Source organism: Lichenostomus cassidix, chromosome 2 (genome assembly GCF_008360975.1).
Source record: "Lichenostomus cassidix isolate B80296 chromosome 2, HeHo_3.0, whole genome shotgun sequence".
Classification (NCBI taxonomy): domain Eukaryota; kingdom Metazoa; phylum Chordata; class Aves; order Passeriformes; family Meliphagidae; genus Lichenostomus; species Lichenostomus cassidix.
Window position 1 is genome coordinate 8,601,347 of NC_139482.1, and position 20,971 is coordinate 8,622,317.

A 20,971-nucleotide genomic window follows, 5' to 3' on the forward strand; every position below is an offset into this window, starting at 1 on the left:
TGGGCAACTGGAGGTGTTTGGGTTTTTTCCCCACCTCAAGCATTTTAGTTAACTATGAAAGGAAATCAAGTGAATTTTAATTATGGTTAGGCAAAAGTGGAACAGTCAAAACTATAACAAATGATTTTCTGTCATGGGAGCAACCCTTCCACACTGCATTTGTCTACCAGATATTAACACCATAATTAATTAACTCCTTTTGGGAGGGGGGATGGCAGAGATGTATTTATTCAGGATGATATACTCTGAGGAAGCATCTGGTTAAAATCTCACCCTGCTTTTGCTCACTTTTATAGCTGACTCAGTCAAGGCTGAAGAAAGTCAGTAACTTGGCTGAGGTCAAATTAGGTCTTTGGGTTTTGCCTGCCTTCATTCCTTTCTCCATTATGTGAGGTTGGTGTGTAAGAACTTGAAAAATACCTGAGAAGGTAGTACTTTCAAATGTAAGTCCAGAAAAAGAAAGAAGTTGAAAAATTATGACCCAAAAGTATGACATGATAGAGAGAAGTTCCCAAAAGCATGGCAAGCTATCAACTGGAAAAGACGCTTTTACTTTAGGCAAAAGCAGAAGTCAAATATAGAAGGCAAAATAACACAACTTTTAGTCATCACCTAACTTCTACTCAGCTAATTTCAATGCACTCTAGAAAGACAGTAAATGTTTAAAGAAGGATGAAAATAGGGCACAAAATATGGAGGATTACTCTACAGCTCTCCCAGCAGGACAGAAGCAAGCTCCACCAGTCCCAGCTACTGGACTCTGACTCTTAAACACAAAAAAACTCTTCATGTGTCCATCTTCTACAGATACTTGAGATACTGGTCTCAAGTTGTGTCTGGAAGTAACCCAAGTTTTCCAACGTAGACTCCCTCTATAGCATACATTTGGATAATTTCAAACAGAAGAAATCCACCTTGGAAGAAATTCATCCAAGGACAGGAAAAAAAATTCAGGCAAGGCTCAAAATTCAGATCCCCTTTTTTTTCTAAGGGAGACAGAAACAAAATGCTCCATATCACTGATCTTCTGTTGCCTTCTCAGCTCAGATACCTCCACACACTGGAGACACCTGAGAAAAAGCAGTGAGCTGAGCAGAAATTTGACAGTTTTCTTCAGTTGTCCAAGCTGAGGTAAACATAAATTAATAGGACAAGAGGACACCACAGGGCTTATCTTTTTTAAAGCTGGCATGCATATGTCCAAGATAAAAGAATGCTCTCCGGAGAAGAAAAAAAGATATAATGGAAAAAAAAAAGGAAATAAAAATTTCTTTGGTTTTAATTATACAAAGTTAAGATTACCAAGGAAACTCAGGAATATTTTCTACCTACGAAAAGACATCTTCCCTGTCGTTAAAAGCCATCTCTTGGGCATAGCTGCCCAAAATTCCGAGGTGATTTCTCATGCCATGAAGTGCCTTACCAGTATCATGTGACCGGTGGAGATGTCCATGTTGGACTGGACGGGCTCCTCAGACCAGGACGAGGTGCTGCTGCGCGCCGAGGGGCTGGGCATGGGGCCATCGCTGAACTGCGACGAGACGCTGTTGATTCGCGACGAGGGCAGCGGCTCAGGGCGGTCAGAGGTTTTCACTGCCATGCGCTGCCGGCATAGCTCCTGCAGAGACACAGAGAGAGGAGGAAACAACCTACAGTGAGGAGTAATTACAGGATAGACTCTACTAAAGACATATGATTTACAATATGTTTTCAGGGCTGGAAGTGTTTTCCCCCTCACTGCAGTGATTTTTGGGCGGCTGTCTGTTCTGTTAAGCGCAGCTACAAAGAGAGGCTCAATGAAATTACTACACGATGACTACCCTAACCTTTCAAAAGTGCAATTATGACTGCATGCACGTCTCCATTTAGATAACCAAAAATCACATTTTGGAGCTTGACTCTTCTAGCAGATATTTTTTTTTCCCCACCCTTAATATCGCCCCACGTTCTGCAGAGCCACTTTTGAACTGCACAACCTCCTGAAGTTAATGGGGTTGCACAGGAGTAATTGAGAGCACTGCTTGGCCCTGGATATGCAAACTCAGCAAGCTCAAGGCAACTGAATTGATGTTCTCTCCAGTGTAAATCCTAGCTGATAGATGCCTCATTTCTCTTCATTAAAATAGCAAACTCGCAACACTTCCTCCCTGATGTGGGGCAGAGAAGATGAAGAATGACATTAACGAAGAATAAAAGCAGAAATCTGTCATTGTATTGTTTAAGCAGCTTTGGCGAAGAAAGCAAATTCAAGCTATCACACACACTAACGCAAGTCATGTTGAAACACCAAAATAGATAGCACTGGGAATACACATTTTCAGTTGCCCTCATGCATAGAATTCGTGCAAAAATACAGAATTCTGGTTAGGTAACAGAAAATCCTACTGGTAAAACGAGCTCCTGATGATACAAAATTGTGATTCTAACAGGATGAGCAGACCCACAGTTACACTGTAGTGCTGTAATGCTGTTAGAATCAGCTGTGGTGGTGAAATCACAGATGCCATAATGAAATCACCATTTTTTAACATATGACTATTGTCCATGAGAGATCCTGGGCTGCCTGTGGCACACAGTGAGTCTATAGGATTTGGCCATATTGCACACACGGCGTGGTTGCACATTTGTCTCAGATTACTCATTCTGCACAGATGAGTACTAAGAGCACAGCCTCTTGCCTCAGGCTAACAAAGTAATACAGTCTGAAGAATTCATACCATTGAAATGCCATGGCTTCTGTTTTCTTATTCATTGACAATTTAGCTGCAGCCCAAGTGCCATCAGCAGGATGATCTAAAAACCATTATTTATCAACTGCAATAAAATCTTCTTTTCACACAAGAGTTAGAAATATAACTTAAGACTATGTTTGGGGTTTTTTTTAACCTTGCAAACTTTAGGACACTGAAGAGAGATCCTAATCCATGCAGCAGCAAACATTCAAACAAACTGAAACCATCAGATTGAGTCTCCTCTTGTCACCACCTTACAACAATTAAAGACCCCTCCAAACACTTTTTTCTACCAAAACTTCTGTCTTACTTGCCATTAGAGATGCTTATGTGGGATTTTACTATTTGATGCTGTCTAATAAAGTATGTGTAATACAGTATATGTACACATATATGTGCATATACATATATATATATATGCATTATATATATATATGCATGTACAAATAAGGATACACTGAGATGAAATTCCTATAATTTATCAACAGGATATATTTCACTGTCTATTACAAAAATACAATCAACAGAAGCTTGGGAAGCAGAGATTACTACCTGTATGTGGTGCCAGTTGCTGGAATAACTGTACAGAAGACTGTTTAATGTAAAACTGCCACCTGAGTCCATCACTGCATTTTGTATATTTATTAATTTTATCTATGCTATGTAAGAGTTTTTTTTTTTTTTTTTAATTTTCACCAAAAGCAAGGGTTTTCCACACTTGAGTAGTATGTATTCTGTCACTTGGCACCTCTGTAGCTTCCTTCTAACCTTAACATGAAAAATACTGGAAAAATAAATTAAATTTCAAAAATGCATTGAATTTAGTCACATATTTTGGTGTTAGATAGGTCATTTAAACTATCAGTATTAAAACCAAGACTTCTAATAAAGGAAAAACTGTTATTCTATCTTTCATTTTTAAATAAAGGAACAAAGAAAAACCTCTTTTTCTCCTTGTCTCTGGAGGATCACACACTTCATAAGAAAAGATAGCAATAGTCCACAATAACTGTTACTAACCTCAGAATGACCTTGCAGTAGTGTAATTTCAAATCCCTGCTTTTAGCAGATTTTGGGAAAAGTATAACAGAGCAGAAACTTTTTAGACAGAAAAATAAATCTGCGGAAAACCAAAAAGCTGCTCAGATGTTTAGATATCAGGCATTCCCAGAGAGAATGGTTTATTGGACTAAGCAAAAGTATAATAAGTAAAGGTATAAAAATAAGAGTTCTATCACACAACTGCTAGGAGGATGTGTCTTCTGGCTAGCATGCCATGTGGCGTTGATATGAATTTATTATATTCTAATAGACATCCTGCCACTTGACTCACCCCAACTCTGTGCTAACAATAGCATTTGTACTCAAACAGGATCTTTGTTTTTAAGTTGATCTGTTCCTGCTGTTCATATCCTGCCTCAAGTCATAATCCTCTGCTTTCACAAGTGGTTGCTGTGGAAAGGATTATAGACCTCTGCTAACAAAAAAGAACTGAGATCAAGTGATCTCTAAGAAATTAATGTACCATTTTTACATGAATTATAATGACAAAGAACCAATATTATAGACAACTGGGTCTGGAATAGATTAACCTCTAAACAAAAAGATATTTTTGGACATAAAGTATTCAGTATGTCACAAAGAAATGTTGTCTTAAAGTTAAGTTTAACATGTTCATGGTCCTCATGGAAGAGGGTGGAGTTGAGAAACATAACAAATATGAATATGTTAAAAAAAAAAAAAAAGTACCTGATCTCAAATATTAACATGTTTCTTTCCTGACATATAGAGAACCAAAACAATTATTCCCAGAACTGCCATAGCTGTCAAATACCTCAAACAAAGCAAGCACGTCACTGCACTCCACCATAAAAAATGTTTAATGTAAACAGGAAGGTCAAATCATAGCTGAAGCAAAAACACCACTGAATTTCTTGATTGGAGTTTTAAATCTCCATGACAATGGGTTTTCCCCTGCCTGTAAACAGAAGTTCTTGGTTTGAATTCATTTCCAGATTGGTCTGACAGCTCTTCCTTCCCCCACTTGCAGCCAACCCAGCCCTGGCTGAGGAACCTGCCCCATTCCCACACACATCAGCCACCTCAGGACAGCTACAGCTTCTGCCTCTCCAAAGCCACCTCTGTCAGCCCAGCCATCCCAGCTCCCAGCTGGCATTCCAGCCTGGCACTGCAGGGGTAACATGGCTAAGAACACCATGTATAAAACTTTGATGCAAGGGGTGTTTTGGGGAGCCTTATGGGTTCCTCCAGGACATAAGGACAAGGGACATGCAGCCCAAAGCAGGGAAATGTTTACATGTGGTATCTGGCCTTGAAATGGTCATCAGTGTTCCCTGCCTATGAGAAGCACTGGGAACAGTGGGGTCTCAGCCTGTGGGGTGTTTCACACCATCCCTGGGCACACTGAGCTGCATCTCTTCACAAATGCACAAAGCCTGCATGGTTCAGACCCTCATTAATACGAGATCTGTTACCTGTCACTTCTCTCCATGCTCAGGTGTGCTCTGCCCTGCTCTCCAAAATCTTTACTCTCATAAGCATTTTGCAAATCAGCCATTTACTAAAATACAACTAGAATTCAAACTTGACTAAAATGTCAAAGCTTCGTACTGTGAGAATGACATGAACTGTATTTCTGTACTGTCTCAGCCATTAAAAATATTTTCTAAGAATGAATTCAATTTACTGCTGCACTTCTATATTTAGCAGAGTGGCTGAGGCTATTTCTGCCATGCTGCGACTCAGTAATGTCTAGCCATTGTTTGTGTATAGTTTGAGTGCCATTCTTCATTTAAAAACATCATTTACACCTAAAAAAGCAACCATAATGCATACAGTGAAAGATGAAGAAATGATACTCCTGACCTTCAGGCTATGATCTAATGGATGGGTTGGACATAAACATTTATTTAAAAGGTAATTTGAAGTTTATGACATTATTTCCCATCACATGGGAATTGCTATCATACTGAGGCACTTACTCTGGTTTTTATTTCCCAACATTTATTATCAAACTTATGTGGTGGTCACATGCAGTATATAATGGAGAAGTAATATCGCTGAATGACAAAAACTGCCATAACCAAGATAAATATTCTGTAAATAATGTTGAGTTAAATGAGTACAAAGTACAGCACAATGATCATCTCTAATGAGCTTTTTATTTGAGACACAATTGATAACCTTAAACAAACCATAAACAGTATTCTCAGAAAACCCCCAGACCTCTTCACAAGGAGGTTCTAAAATGTCCCTAACACTTGGCTGTCTGCACAGAGACAGGGAGAAGCCTGAAGTGCACCTATTTCCTCAGGTACAAATAGATTTTCAAATCCATACACTGCACTTGTCAATGACCCACTCTGCAGCATAAATGTATTTTATCCACATTTAAAGAAGGGCATTGAGAGACTTGCTGCACCTCCTGGACAAAACTGGGAGCCAGTTTTACCACTGTGTTTTATTAGGTGGATCTCTGAACTCAAGGAGGTGAGAAACTCTCCTCTCAAACAAAGAGGCATCAAGTCTGTTCAGAAATGGAGCCCACAGATCCCTGTCCAGGACTGGGTTGGAGATGTGACTTGCACAAGTGTTAGGCTTCATCACCAGCCAGTGACAGGAGCTGCATTTTCTGCCCCATGGCTTTGTGATGCACAGCAGCCATTGGTGTCACAGAAGGGCAAGACAGCTAAAGGTAACTCAGAGAAATTTTTATCTGCCATCTTCTGGAAAATCCAATAAGGAAACTGGAAAATCCATTAAAGCCACACAGTTCACTAAAATGTTTGGTTTTAGAGAGGAATCTATGTATACACCCCGGTAAGGACTAAGAGTACAGGCAACCATAGAACTAAAACCAGATGTAACTGAGGCTTGCATGGGTAATACTGACTCTTTTGCCTTGCTTTATTGGCAAAAATGGAATTTGAAAACCTCAGATTGTCACAGTACAGGCAGGAGACCTGACTGGAGCATCCCAGGTAAGAGATGGCCAACATCCACCCCAGCTTTGCAGTCATTAAAGATGAGCCATTCCACCTCAAAGTGCCTCCAGAGAGGATGTTGCAAATACTTCATGCAAAGCCTCTAAGCAATACTTTCAGGTTTTCCAAGTCCAGCCAGTGACCACATCACATGAATCATTCTCCTCTAGCTGGCACCAGGTGCATGAAAAATGTTGTTCAGTCCAAAGCAAACGAAAATAGCTTCGTATCTGAAACACTGCTTTTCTTTCCCAGCCACTGTCACCTCAGATCTGACTAGGAGCCTGGGATCTGAGGGAAATGTCAACTTTTCAGTTCATTTAGAAAAAGAAATATAATTTCCTTACTATATTTCATTAATATATATTACTATATATTAATATGTATTAATATAATGATCTGTTTCTTAACTGATCCCAAAATTTGCACAAACCCAAAAATTAAGTCCAGGAAATAGAACTAACATTTCCATGCTTGAAAAAAAAATTTGTTTAGCTAATTAAAATGGAAATTGCTTGAGTCAGTCCAGAAACAAGTGTGGCACAATTATTTTCAGAATTAGCAAAATATAAGACAGAATAAACCTTTCAATGGATAATTATTAAGAGAATGCAGAGACAGTAAACAAAGAAATTACTGTTCATTAAAAGTGATAGCTGAGTGTACATCAAGCCCTTCCAACCTGACCTGCCTAATATTCTATCAATCAAGAAACAAATCTGCTTAAGCAGGCATGATCACAAGAACACTGTGTTCATTTTACATGTGAAACAAATACATTTTGCAGAAATTTTAAATTAAAAATGCTGACACTTAATTCCAAATTATTTAAGGCTCCACCTTTTAACAAAATGTATAATAAAGATTATGAATATATGTAATCTACATGTTAGGCATGGAGGAAAAAGACTTTTAAAATGCTTCTTTTTTTTTCCTCGGTTTTAATACATTTAATTTAACCGTAGTCTCATTTTACTTTTCAGGAGGCCTTATTCACAGGATGAGCTGAGGTCTGCATGTGCAGCTTGGATTTCACTGTTCTGCAATGGATGCAGCCATAAGACAATGAGATTTAAAAAATGAAAAAATAAGGTAAGCTCTTTTTTCTAAACAAATGAATCTAGGACTATAAACATCATTATTCTCTAACTAAATTTGCTTAGTGTTACTACAGGGTGAAGCTAAATTCATTTGGCCGCCTTTGTTTTGCTTTTGCATACTTAATATGCTTGCAGGTGTTATAAATTTAACTTTAACTTATTTACTGTATTTGTAGCTTTGGGGATAATTACAGCTTTATTACCATTTATTTTTGAGTTATTGAAACATGCTTTCAAGCTTTAGCTTAATTTCAGCGAAATTTTTGTCCAGGAATAAAAGAGCTGTTTACATATGTGAAATATTGTACGTATATTTTCTAGCCTTGTCAGAAAAGGCAGCTACTGATATTGGTATGCCTTCAGAAAGGGATAAAGGGAGATGTTGGAAAAATGTTTGAGAGTAATATTTTGAAAGACACAGCATCAAATGTATCATTACATATCCGTACTCTGGACAATCTGTATTTATCTAGACTTATATGTGATAGATCTTGGGAGGAAAAGAAACAAAAAAAGAAAGAGAACAAGAAGAAAGTAAAATATATTTCTTTGATTGTCAAAGAAATATATTCAGTTCAGTTCACTACCTGCCCTCTCATACCACCTTCTGCACATCTGAATATAACTCTGAATCTTGGGGTAGGAGGGATTGCTTTGCTTGATTTTTAAATGATCTGAAATCCAAGGCTGCTGTTTCTTTTTGAGAGCATCACAGCCAAATAGAGGCTTGAGAGTCATTCTCCTGACAAAACCCCAATTTTGACCACCAATTTTGTGGTCCGTGAAATTTAAAATTTCAATCATTTTAGCATTGTGTGTGTTTCCTGGTGATGACTCATGTAATTATGATTCCCCTTTCCTCATGTATACAAAGAAAGCAGACACCATGCAGAAGGGGAAAGGCAAAGAAAACGTGGCTAACTTTATCTGGAAAATGACTTTTCCTTTTTTTTGTTTTTTCTTTTTCTTTTTTCTTTATTTTATTCCCTCTCTTTAAATTCAAACATTTGCACAGTCTTATACTACCAAATCAAACAAATGAAAATCCATAATGATCTTGTACACATCTCCAGGTGTCCAGTAATCACAAAAATTTCTGACTTGCACAGAAGCAAAGGTGCTGTCTATGCAATAAAGCTTAAGAAAATATTTTTACTTTCCTTCTTTCAGTAACCTTTCCTCAATAAGGAAATAATCAAAACAGCCCAGAAGCTCCTGAAGGAGGCAGACATCTCTTATATGGCTCACACTATCAATGGAGATATGACAGCAGAGGTCTAATGATATTTCTCTAAAATAATGATAATGTGTTTGTCCTGCAATCCAGGCCAGGAAAGCACAGATAACACTGGGGATAATTCTTATTTCCAGAGGGTCAGTGAAATTTGAAGACTATGTTTAGGTTACTTGGCTGGAGAATGTTTTCCTGTACAAAAATAAAGACCACTCTGACTGGAACTGTGTGAGTGAGTATGACAGTTTAGAGTCTTTATTTCTGAAAGAGGAGTTTTGTGAAAGAGATTCCTGACTAAACAGGACTGCAGCACCCTGGACTTCACAAATAGGAGATGGACAAAGAAAGGTCGTGATTCTTTAAACTGATTTGAAAGAATATCTTCCCTGCATGATGACATCATGGTGGCTTCCCTAAGGATTTAAAGAGACAACCTGCATGCCTCCAAGGAAACCAGGGACTGTTTCTAATAGAAAATATCTGCAAACTGTGGACCTGAAGTCACCTGAGATCTACTGCTGTACAAGCACCCAATTTTTTTTTCTCAGGGTGCTCCTGACAATATCAGAGCTCTAATGGCCTTGAAGTTCAGACAACTAATTCTGGAAGCAGTGGTACATCAGATTGACCTACCTCCCACAAAAAAAAAAAAAAGTGGTTTCAAACCAATGATGGTTTCCAAACTGCATTTCCCACATTTCAGCTGTGCCTGCATGCAATGTTTTACAAGTATATGAGTATATGGCAAGTATGAAGCTGGAAGAGGAAAGATTTCTTAAAAGATTAACCAGAGAGATAAAAAATAACATGTAAAACAAACTCCACCTTTTCCATGTTTTGTTCATCCTAACTAACATGCTCACGAGGGCACAGCTGCTCCTTAATATGAATTAGTAGAAAACTCCCCACTAGCACAGCGAGAGGCACACAGCACAGTATGGCTAACAAATAAACCATATTAACAATCAAATTAACCTGAAAGGCCACGCAGAACCACGTGTAAATCCATCATGCATTTTGACTTTGTCTGACCCACCCAAAGCCCGACCAGCTTCCAGCAGATGCCAGGGCTCTTAAAGATAACTGCCACAAATGTTTCCTTTCTCACTCCCAGCGTTTATAGTTGCCTGGGGCCCAAAGCCGGCAAAAAATGCAGTCCCAAGACAGCTGTAGTTTCTCAGGAAAGCTATACATTAAGGCTGTGTAGTCCACTATTTTATTGCCCTACAGGACTGAAAATGGGAGATCATTTCTCTTGGAAATAAGAATTCCCAGCAGCTAGCAGGACTCAGCATGCACTTCCAGCCTGGAGAGAAACAAAATAGCCACTAGTTTATGTTTAAAAATGTTATTTTGCCCCACTGCAAAGATCAGTATTCCTTCTCCCTGAGTCTGTGTAACAGCATTCATGGTAACAGAGTTTCTAAAAGCAGTCAGAGAAACACAAAAAGAAGTCCTAAAAACTTCTAAAAACCTCAAGTACCCTTTTTTCCCCCGTAGAAGGCAGCCGTACAGCAGAGGTGATGCAAGGATAAGGAAGTATGTATCAAGGATGGCCATCAGCCACAAACTTTTTTCATATAATCATCTATCATGTAAATCATCTATCATCTATCATCATAGTAAAAATTGCCAGTCATTACCCTGTCCTGATTTGAAAACTAAACTCACTGCTTTTCACCAATTCTCCACTGTGGGAAAAAAAAAAAAAGAAATCACTCTTCAGCTCTGCTCAGAAGAACGAATGCAAATTTTGTGACCAAGTGTTAAAAAAAAAGATCTGTAAAGAACAAAGTTGATACTAAGTCACAGTAGGTTATTATGAGCAAAATCTTTTGGTAATACAGAGAAACTCTACTAAACTATTGGAAAAAATAGTATATATCAGTTTCCTCGTGTGTCTAAATACAGACGCTCTTTCTATCACACACCACTAAAGTCTTCAAGGATTAAAAAACAGTCAATATTTCTACACTTTCACTGTATTGATGTCATAGGAGATGCTGCAAAAACTAACAGGGATTTAATACTTGGTACTGATGGTCAGAGATATGGTCAGAGATACAGAGAGACCTCATATTTTGGAGAAGACAGCAACAACAGCAAAAATGTACAATTTCTCCTGGGCTCTGCCATGTCTCTCTGTAGTTCTAGGTAGGCCCATTCCTAAAATGGTCACATTTTCTATTTGGATTATTTTAAGACCTGAGGCATGAAGCTACAGGCATCTTCTAAAACATTATTAGCTGTTTTATCACATAGAATATTTTTTCTCATGTGCTCCTTTGGTTTTTGAGATTCCTGTCAACAACTTGTGCATCAACAACATTCTGCAGAAAGTGTTGTGTGTTGCAGTTGTATTCTGCTTATAGCTTTTCTTCTGTTAGGCTTTTATTTTACCTGTTTAATATAACTGAAAACCTTTGCCCTGGTGCTTGGCTGAAGACAGAATAAAAGTTTTAGCCTTTCTTCAGTTTCTCATTTTATATATATTTTTTTTCTTTCCTATGCTGTGACTTGTTACTGTTTTAGAAGAAATAATCTCTCTTTTCAATCTCTCTCCATATGAGTTTTCCATGCCCTTAATCATTCTTGTCACCTTTTCCTCGCTCCCTCCATTCCTGCGTTGTCCCTTTGGCGATGGAATGACCAGCACTCACAGCAGCCTCAAGCATTGATTTATACTTAATTAACTTCTAAAGCCCTCAAAGAAGCAAACAAAATTCTTAGTTAACAATGCCTGCAGAGCCATTGGGTTGACCCAGACCTCCAAAAAGAAGCTGAAATTTGGAACAGCTTGCTAGGCAACCCTTCTGTATGTTTTAACTTCACACCCAAGTGCTTTCCAGTGAGGTTAATTAGGAATTGCAGCTCTTTATCTTGTTCTTCAGGGTGACAGTACAAAGAATTTACATGCTCAAATTCCCATGTTACTATACATATTATTACCACACAGGGAGATGTATGGCAAAATTTCCCTATATAAGATAAATTTATGTGTGTACATTATTTTTGCTCCCAAAAATACATTCAGCTCCATCACATTTCTCTTTCTATCTGATGTGAATAGGCTGTCACTGGCACCTTTTGCTGGGATCCACTGCAGCAAAACCTCTTCCAGCCAATCACACCATTTCACTCCACTCGAGGCATTTTTCTTTCCCAGAAAGCCAGAACGAACTCCAGTTGAGAAGCTGAAAAAACGTAAAATCCAAGTTTCTTTTCCCCACACTATCAGCAAGGCACCAGCCTAGTGAATTTCACCTTTTCATCCTTCCCTCGTTCTTTTCTTAGCAGTTTGTGGGAAAGATCAGTATTGTCTCCAACGTGTGAATATTCTCCCTAATACACTTCTGAAGACCAGGGGGATGTTCAGATCAGCAGCACTAGAAAATGGGTGGTGTAGCCCCATCCAAACCAGGCACCTCTGCTTTTGTCAGGCAGTGTGACCAAGGACAAGGACAAGCCTTCCCACCTGCATGGAGTGCAAGCCAGGCAACTTTTCATGAGGGGAAAAAGTGATTTTAATCAGCCAAGGTAAGCATGCAATCCCAATACCAAAAGTGAGTTTTATCATGGTAATGTTTAGCTGTTTTCACTTTGGAGAGCAAGATCAGCCATTTTTGAGATCTCTTGAGATGCTGCCAGAATGTGGTTCTGCAAAACAACAGCAATTCTATGTAGAAGGAAAAAGCTGGGATCATCAAGAAGCCTGCTACTATTTCAGCTAGACAGGAAAACAGAAAAATAAAAGCTGCACTGAAATTCAACAGGATCTTATCAGTATGAAAGATTAAAAATTAAACAAAAAGTATTACCCTGGTCAAAATCTGTGCTTCAGAATGCAGTCATCCCAAGCAACCATCAATAAAACATCAATCATTTGTCTTTAGCAAAAAGTACAGAAATAGGTTGGCAAAGCCAGAGAAAACCTCATGGATTTTCTCCTCTGGATAAGCCACTTACACTAAATTTGATTTTCTCCTATTCAAAAGCTATTCTCTCTCACCCTCCAAATTAATTTTGTTTCTTTGAAGGATTTAACTTTTAGGAACATTCTCTTACAGTCTCCTTTCTTTAGTCTTGCTTTGGCTGTTTGCTAAGAATACAAGTGATGAAAACTGTATCTGCATACTGAAAGCTGAGAACCTGAATGGGAATGGGAGGAGCTGCAGGAATGCCTCAGCTGAATTAAGTACAGGGACAGACACTAATGCTATGAGAGCTTAGAACCCATCACAGCAAAAACCACAGCACAAAGAAGTCAGGTGAGCTGTCTCAGTCCTTTGGCATACCTTGCTGGTGCGCATTAAGTCACTCAGATTGTCTTTTACAGTTCTTTAAATTGCTAGAAAGCATTTAGATCTCTGTTGTGCATGAAAACAACAAGAGAAAGAAAATATCTTAGGTAGGAGGCCCACGTCTCTGGAGCTGGAGCTTTTTCTCAGTTGAGAGAAATGAAATTTAGCCTCTTGTCCAGGGAACACAAATCACATCCTCAATGTCTGACTTGTAGCTCAGCACACAGGCCATGCCTGGCTCTCCCTGCATGTCTCACATGTCACACACACTCCTGAGGCTGGTTGGGGTGGCATCTCTCACTTGTGCCTTTAGGAAGATTGGGGCAGCTGAGCAGCATGGAGATCTCAAATCTGCTCTACCCAAACTTGTCTTATAGTTTATACCACAATAAAACAAGCAAAACATCACACTCTACTGAATATTCTGCTTGCCAGCATCCCTACAAGAATCCCTACAGGGCTACAGGCAGAGGAAAGTTGAGGATTTGAGACTCTTGTTCATCTGTCCCACAAAACAGCCAAGTCCATATGGGCTTTCCAGGGTAAAACCTCAGGTGGCTGTGGTCAGCCTCGAATCCTTCCCAAAGGTGAAGCACAAACACACAGTGCAGGAAGGACAAAGACCCTTGGAGGTAAGATCTTGCTGGTTTGGGCAGGACATGGACCTGCTCTGCCCACACAGCCAAGCACAGCACGACCTCTTCTTCCCTTTGACTGCCCTGCCCACCATGTGAGGCTGGTGTGCAGGAGAAACAGATGTACCAAGAAGAAAACAGCAGGAAGAGTGCTTTTATGTACCTTACAGACTTCAGAGAATAAACTGCAACTTGTTTCTGCTCGCAGGCGACATGGTCCTACAAGAACTGACAAACATCATCTACCACAGTTCTTTATGTACACAAAATTATTTCTACTTGCTTTCAGAGGCCCTGCTATAAGATTCATCCTGAAAAAAAAAAAAAAACCCAAAACTTTCCAGTTAAAAACTTTAAAAAGAATTTTTTTTCTTCTAGTGCAGCACTCTGGAGGAATATGAAAGGATCAGCAAGTCAGATTGCAGTGTTAGCTGCTGAGCATTCAGAGAACATACAATAGAAGAATGTGTCAAATCTGAAACATGATAACAGAGCTGCTGCAAAAGAAAAAGGAAAATCCTGAAACAGAAAAAAGGGCAGAAGCGTGTAGGAAAGACAGGCCTGATTATCCTCTACATTACATTGGAAAAAAAAAAAGCCACTAAAGACAGTATAGTTATTCCAGAAAGAAATCGAGACACTTGAGATGATGTACAGCCTGGGACTGCAAATCAAATACTCTCCAGCCCATTAGGCAAGGCTGTGGTTATCTTTGGCTTCTTTATAACATACAGGCACTGGGACATAATCAATTTACCAGGGGGAGACAATCCATTGTACTTATCCAGAACCAGCCCACGCTCAGCTGGCAAACAGCCTGTGGCACCACAGGGATGGGTGAAAGGAGCTCTGGAGCAGGAGCAGAATGCTTGGGAGCCAGATCCTCAGGAGCAGAATGCTCAGCAGCCAGATCCTCAGGAGCCAGATCCTCAGGACCTTGGCAGTCCAGGACAGGGAGTCAGAGCAGATAAAGCGACAGTAATTCTCACCCTCTAAAACCAGGTGGCCACAGCCAAATTATTAATAAAGCTGCCTGCTGAGTGAATTTATTTCTTTTTCTGTGATAACTCTGATAAGAAACTGGGAGAAAGTTGGGTGGCCTGACCTGAAATGGTGCCAGGACCATTTGAACTATTTACCAGTTAAATTTGCCAGGCGAGATGCAGCCTGCAAGTCCAGAGCACCTCCAGCAGAATTTCTAAGAAATGCCTGTTTGGGTAAGGACTTTGGATTTCCCAGTAATTAAAAATGAGTCACTAACTTAATTTCACCTCCTACTATTTTTACTTAGCATTTTCTTACAGACTAAATACACAGAAATTATACTGTCAGATGCTTGGGGCACATTTGTCCTTTTTTCACAGAACACCAAGTTCAAACACCATACTGTTGAAAAATAAACAAAGTTGGCTAAGAGGAGAGGGTCAGCATCACCTTCTCTCTGCCACTTTAAACTAGTCCTATGCAGAAGAAAAAGAAGGTTTTTTAATGAAAATGTAGACCCACATGGCACCTTCTCATCCAAGCACTCCAGGACTTGCATATGTCCATTTTCCTTCCATACCTGCAAAAAACCTTTTTCTCACCTGCCTGCTCTAATGTAGAGTATTTTACTCCCAAGTGTTGCTGCACTGCCACTGCTGCAGCAGCCCAGGGTCTGTGTTGTGAAGGTTAAACCTTCTGTGGTAAGGGCTAGTCCATTTCTCCAACACTGAGAAATGTACAGAAGTTATTCATGTAGATGGAAAAGGCAGGAGGAGAGCCATCAGCCATAAGCCCAATAAGCTCCTTTCCCATGGCCTGTGTGGTTCCCCAGGGCTGCCCCTTGGCTGGGCCATGTGTGCTGGAGCACAGGGGACACAGCAGGGACAGGAGAGCTCTGCTCCTCAACACAGACACCACAAGCTCAAATACACACTTCCAGAAGTGCCCTCTGAAATCTCAGCCGTGGGCATTTCTCATGGAGCATTATTTTGAAGTTGATTTTAAATGCTGTGTTAACGAATACACCCCTATTTATTCGTATTCTGATTTATTGACTGAGCAACTTTGATAAATTTCTGCTGATTTATAAATTCATACACTATTTTGGAATGTTATTTTGAACACTGCTACCATTTAACTCAATTTTATGGCTACCACAGGAAGCAAGGTCAGTGAAAAACAGAGTCCACTGCAGCACAGGAATTGTGGATAGCTCTGGACACTAATAGGTATAAAATTCCCTAAAAGTTAAATCTGGATTTGTCCCCTAAAAGTGAAATCTGGACAACATGTCCCATTTTGTCTCACTCTGCTTTGGCTATCCACTGTCTGACTTCAATGAAGTGTTTAAACATAAGGTAAACTCTTCTAATCACCTTGAAACACTCCCCACTCCTTCTCTCCCAGAATTGCTGTGTGTGAATTCTACTGTGAATTCTGTGTAGTCACACATATTTTGTACACTGTGAAAGCTATCTCACCTTGAAGTACAGTGGTTTATGTAACAACTGTACATACAATTTGTAGGTTCCTAAGAATTTATTCTGAGACAAAATGCTAATCAAAGAGAGACAAAATTGTTCACATAATACACAATAAGCAGCCTTAAATGGAGAAAAATAATTCTTCTAATTCATATGCCACCCTGTGTGTGCTTTATCGCAAACAATTACAGTTTGTCCTGTAGCTTTACATAGTCATGAGATGATCTTTCTTTGCCTCTTTAAATAAGGACACAGGAAAAGAAAAGATAAAAATGTGTTATGCCCTTTGTTTTCCCAGAAGAAAACACAAGCAAGCCCTTCACAGCATTCTGCCTTAAGGCAAAATTTTCATCTATCCAAAATCCTTACTGAACGTATTCCTTCTGAAATGTTTACTAAATACTCATGTACTGAATAACCTCATCCTCAGCAATATCCTTTGTGCTTAAGCGTAGGAGGGTCACTGAAAATAAAGTTTTATAAAGATAGGAGGTAATACTTTATGGTATGGATTAGCCCCAGTTTACCAGCTTTTGTTGGTCCTAAGGCTGATGTTAATTGGAATAGTACTGAGAACTTCATATATAAAAACTGCAAAATTTTCCTTTTTTCCCCCCATTTCACTAAGTCCTCAAGATTCCACTTTCTAAGCATTGGTATACAGCATTACTATTATATTAAGGTCTAATATCATAATAACAAGTTTGCTTTTGAAATTCAGTCTAGAGTGTAAAATATTAAGCCATATTAGAGGTAATGAATTATCTGTATTTAAACACACAAATCATGCATGATGGTTAAGTAGAGGGTTTGTTTCCAGCAGATTCTTTCAGTTGGAGCCTTTTAAAATATCTGCAGCAAAATATTTATTGTAATTGTTGTAAATAGTGTGTCTTTAACATCTCTAATAAAAAAATACCAGCAGGATCAAATCTGTAAGAGCATGGGGAAGTTCTTAGGGGCTTTGAATCCAGGGAGATCATGTAATTAATAACACTGTATTTGACAAAGAAATATATAATTTATATATAATACAATACATGTAATAATGTAGAATTTAACATCTAATTTACAATTATATGCCTGCCAAATCAACGTATTTGGACAAGTTTTTAAAACAGCTGATGATGTAATCCATCTGCATGCAACCTTGAATATTTCAGGCAGTTTAAGAAGAAACTTCATTGTAAACTGTTTGGTCTTTTCCCCTTCACTTTTTAAAGGAAGTGCTTTTGGCTGAGATGAAGGAAAATTAAAAAGAATGTTATTGACATAAAAAATTAAAAGGCAAGCTTGCTGAAGCCAGCTTCAGAGCATTATAACTTTTGCCTTTAAATTCCATTATGGGCAACGTTTTGCAGAGCATTCTCAGCGATGCAGAAGACCATGCTCACAGGAAAGTTCTGCAGCGCAAAGTATAAAATATGCTGATGATTTAACATGCACACCCCAGCTTCCCCCACACAGGGGTCAGAAGGCAGGGTTCAGCTGGACTCACAAATACATCACCCTGAATCAAACAGAGCATCCCTAAATAGTAGCAGTCACTAGAGCACCCTCATTACATTAATAAATCGCTCGCTAATGGGAGCAGTGACAAGTAAGATGTGCACTCAGTGGCCCTGCTTGCCGCCCGCTCCTGCTGCCTGAATGCCCGCTTTTCTCTGGGTTATGTTCTAAACTCTTCAAAGTGCATGGAGAAAATCTGCTCAGTGCGGCGAAATAAATCAAAGAGCGTCTGCTGAAAATTCCTAAAACGCTTCTGCCCTAATCTCCTGGACCAGAGAGTGGGCTTGCAGAATGCTAAACTTGCTTTTCAAAGAAGATCAAAGCAGCGCCAGCAACAATTAAGAACAGGGGTGCAGGTGAGCGCATGCGCCGGGGCTCTGCAGAGGCACCAGGATCCTCTTTTTAGTCATCCCTGAATGCTAACGCTGACTTATCTAATCATTACACGTGTGCTTTGAAAGGACAGGAGACGTGTTTGTGAGAGACACAAGAACCATCCGCCTTTAGGTATAAAATGTAACGTTTTACAACACACACTGTTTCCATTAATTTTGAAAAGCTCCTCAGCTACTGGCTAATTAAACCAGCCTGTAATTTTGTTGTTTAGTGATTCAGAGATGAATTAAGTTGCAAGTGTGTATCTGTCCTTCCTCCTGCTACTTAGTCTTTCAATAGTGCTTCCCAGGCCCTACTTCAACATTTGCAGGGCCAGCTGCTTGCCTCACCACACACCTGAGGAACCAAGTCTGGCAGCTGATCAGCAGCGATTTTATTTATTGCTTCAACTTTTCTACAGTACTGGTTGTCCTGCCTAAGACAGGTCCCTTCTTCATGCAGTTACACAAGAAATATTTGTGTTAGGAGTTAAGTGTAAGGACTGCTCGTGCCTGAGGGAGGGTGATGCTGCATGACAAGTGCTACGCCTCCAGTGTGGGGTGGGGGGAGACTCAGCAGCCAACCTGCTGTTTCCCTGATAATATGGTTTGCCTCTTGGCCCCTTCTCAAGCTGGCATTTCACTGCACAAACCAGAGAGGGAAGAAAACAACACCCAACAATCCCCCCCCCAAAAAAAAACCAAACAAAAAAAACAACCAAGCCATGGGAAAAAACTCTTCAAAGTTCACAGGATGAGTAAGGAAGGAGTAAAACCCTGAATGAACTCTCCTGGCTGAACTGGGTTAGGATGAAAAATGTTTCTGCTAAATGCTGAAAATTTAGGTCAGTCTTGTTTATGTGAAGATATAAACCACTGACATTTTGAGAAGCACGTGAATCGAAGTGATATTTCTGTGTTCTCTCTGAATCACATTGGGCCACCAGGCCCTTTTATACCAACCAGTTTCTCCCCCTTCAAATAAAAAAAATAAAATCTGAATTGTCACATCAGCTGTAAACAGCAACACATTGGAGTACCGTGCTTTAAAGCCTAGTGGCAGCAGCCACAGAAATATTTCATATTTTTAAAATACATCCAGTTAACTGAGTTGCTACTTGCGAAACATTTAACAAAACAGAACCAAATAGGTACAATTTTGAAAGCTGCCTGCTTCTTTCCTTCCCCCATATTAACACAGGTTACATTACTCCCCTATGAGTATCAGAGAAGATGAGGAAAAAGATAGTGGGTGCCTTTCTGAGACCTAATTGATGTTATCCAAAACATGCATCACTCCAGGTATCCATTACATTTAACACAGCTCAACATAAGGCGATTCTGACAATGCGAATAGGGCTCAATCCTATTTCTCTTCAAATCCATGTGAATAGTTTATTATATTCAGGTCCAGGCTCAGTGATTCATTTTGATAAAATGCTGCTTAGCAGCATCAAAACTGCCTGAGCATTTTGTCTGCCTATACTAGGGTTTCCTACTGCTGCCATTGAAACAAATGGCAGAATTCCCATTTACTTCCATGGGAGGAGAGCCAAGCTCTTAGAAACCTTTGTATTTAAGGAAAAACATTTTTCCTCCCACTCGTGACTACAGTTCTCTTGAAAACCCAGTGGAAATGTTTAAGAAGTCAGGTGGTTAGGACTGGGCCCAGAGGTCAGGAACAAAGAATATTAATACAATCTTGCTATTGAAAAACTGAGCAGCAACCTCAAAGCATTGTTGTTGTTTTTAAAAAGAAAATGTCGCCCTCAGATCTAAATATGAAGATTTAAAAATATATATAAATCTGTGAAGAAAAAATGAAGCACACATTTCATTTAGAGTCTGGATTACAGATTCTTATTAAACAAACCGAGCTCATTATAAAATCAATATCAACCACTACACTCCCAGGAGAAATGGCAAAAAAGGTCACTCCAAGAAATTCAAACAATTTTCCTGCTGGAAGGGCACGATTTTAATTACAGATACTATTAATTAGAGCTGTCAGTAGGAAGATTGTCCTGTTAATTATCACAAATTCAGTTTCAAGTGTGGTTTTGGAACCTGGAGGGCTTTTTAAAAAAATTAAAAATTCTTGTGTTCACAATTAATGGAAGAAAAAGCCTACCTACTGCTTCTGTGCTTTAAATAAGCCAACAGCAAGTCACCTACTAAAATCAAACAAAAATATTTATGGCCACAGTCTCATTGGCCAACAAAACTGATAGACTGCTGTTTTGTTCATACTATCCCAGAGAACACTCATTTATTTTTGTCTACTGGAAATACTCTTGCTCTCACTCTGTCTTGCTTTGGAAGTCATTAAATGTGAAGATGTAATTAAATGATTTTTTTTTAAAGTAAATGTTTCTTTTAAAGTGAAAATCAAAACCAGTCCTGAAGATACTAATTGTTACAGAAACATTCATATTTATTATTCTGTACTTAATTCTCTCTAGACCCAGCCTGTGGAGATATACTTAATACATTACATCTTTAACACATAAGACGTACAGACAGACCCAAACTTTGTGAGGAAATCTGAGTTTATTCCCATATGACTCTCAGCTGCCAATTTGAATCTATCTCAGCTCCAGGATACAGAAAGGCC

The 20,971-nt window shown here is 39.2% G+C and overlaps 1 protein-coding gene across 3 annotated transcripts in view; it reads right to left on the reverse strand.

Annotated features, from left to right (window-relative positions):
• PTPRN2 (protein tyrosine phosphatase receptor type N2) overlaps nt 1-20,971 on the reverse strand; it is a 634,777-nt gene that overhangs the window by 83,800 nt on the left and 530,006 nt on the right. For all 3 annotated transcript variants that reach the window (XM_085050284.1, XM_085050285.1, XM_085050286.1), the window contains one exon: nt 1,424-1,618. In XM_085050284.1, the coding sequence (XP_084906410.1) occupies nt 1,424-1,618 (195 nt within the window). The remainder of the gene's footprint in view (nt 1-1,423; nt 1,619-20,971) is intronic.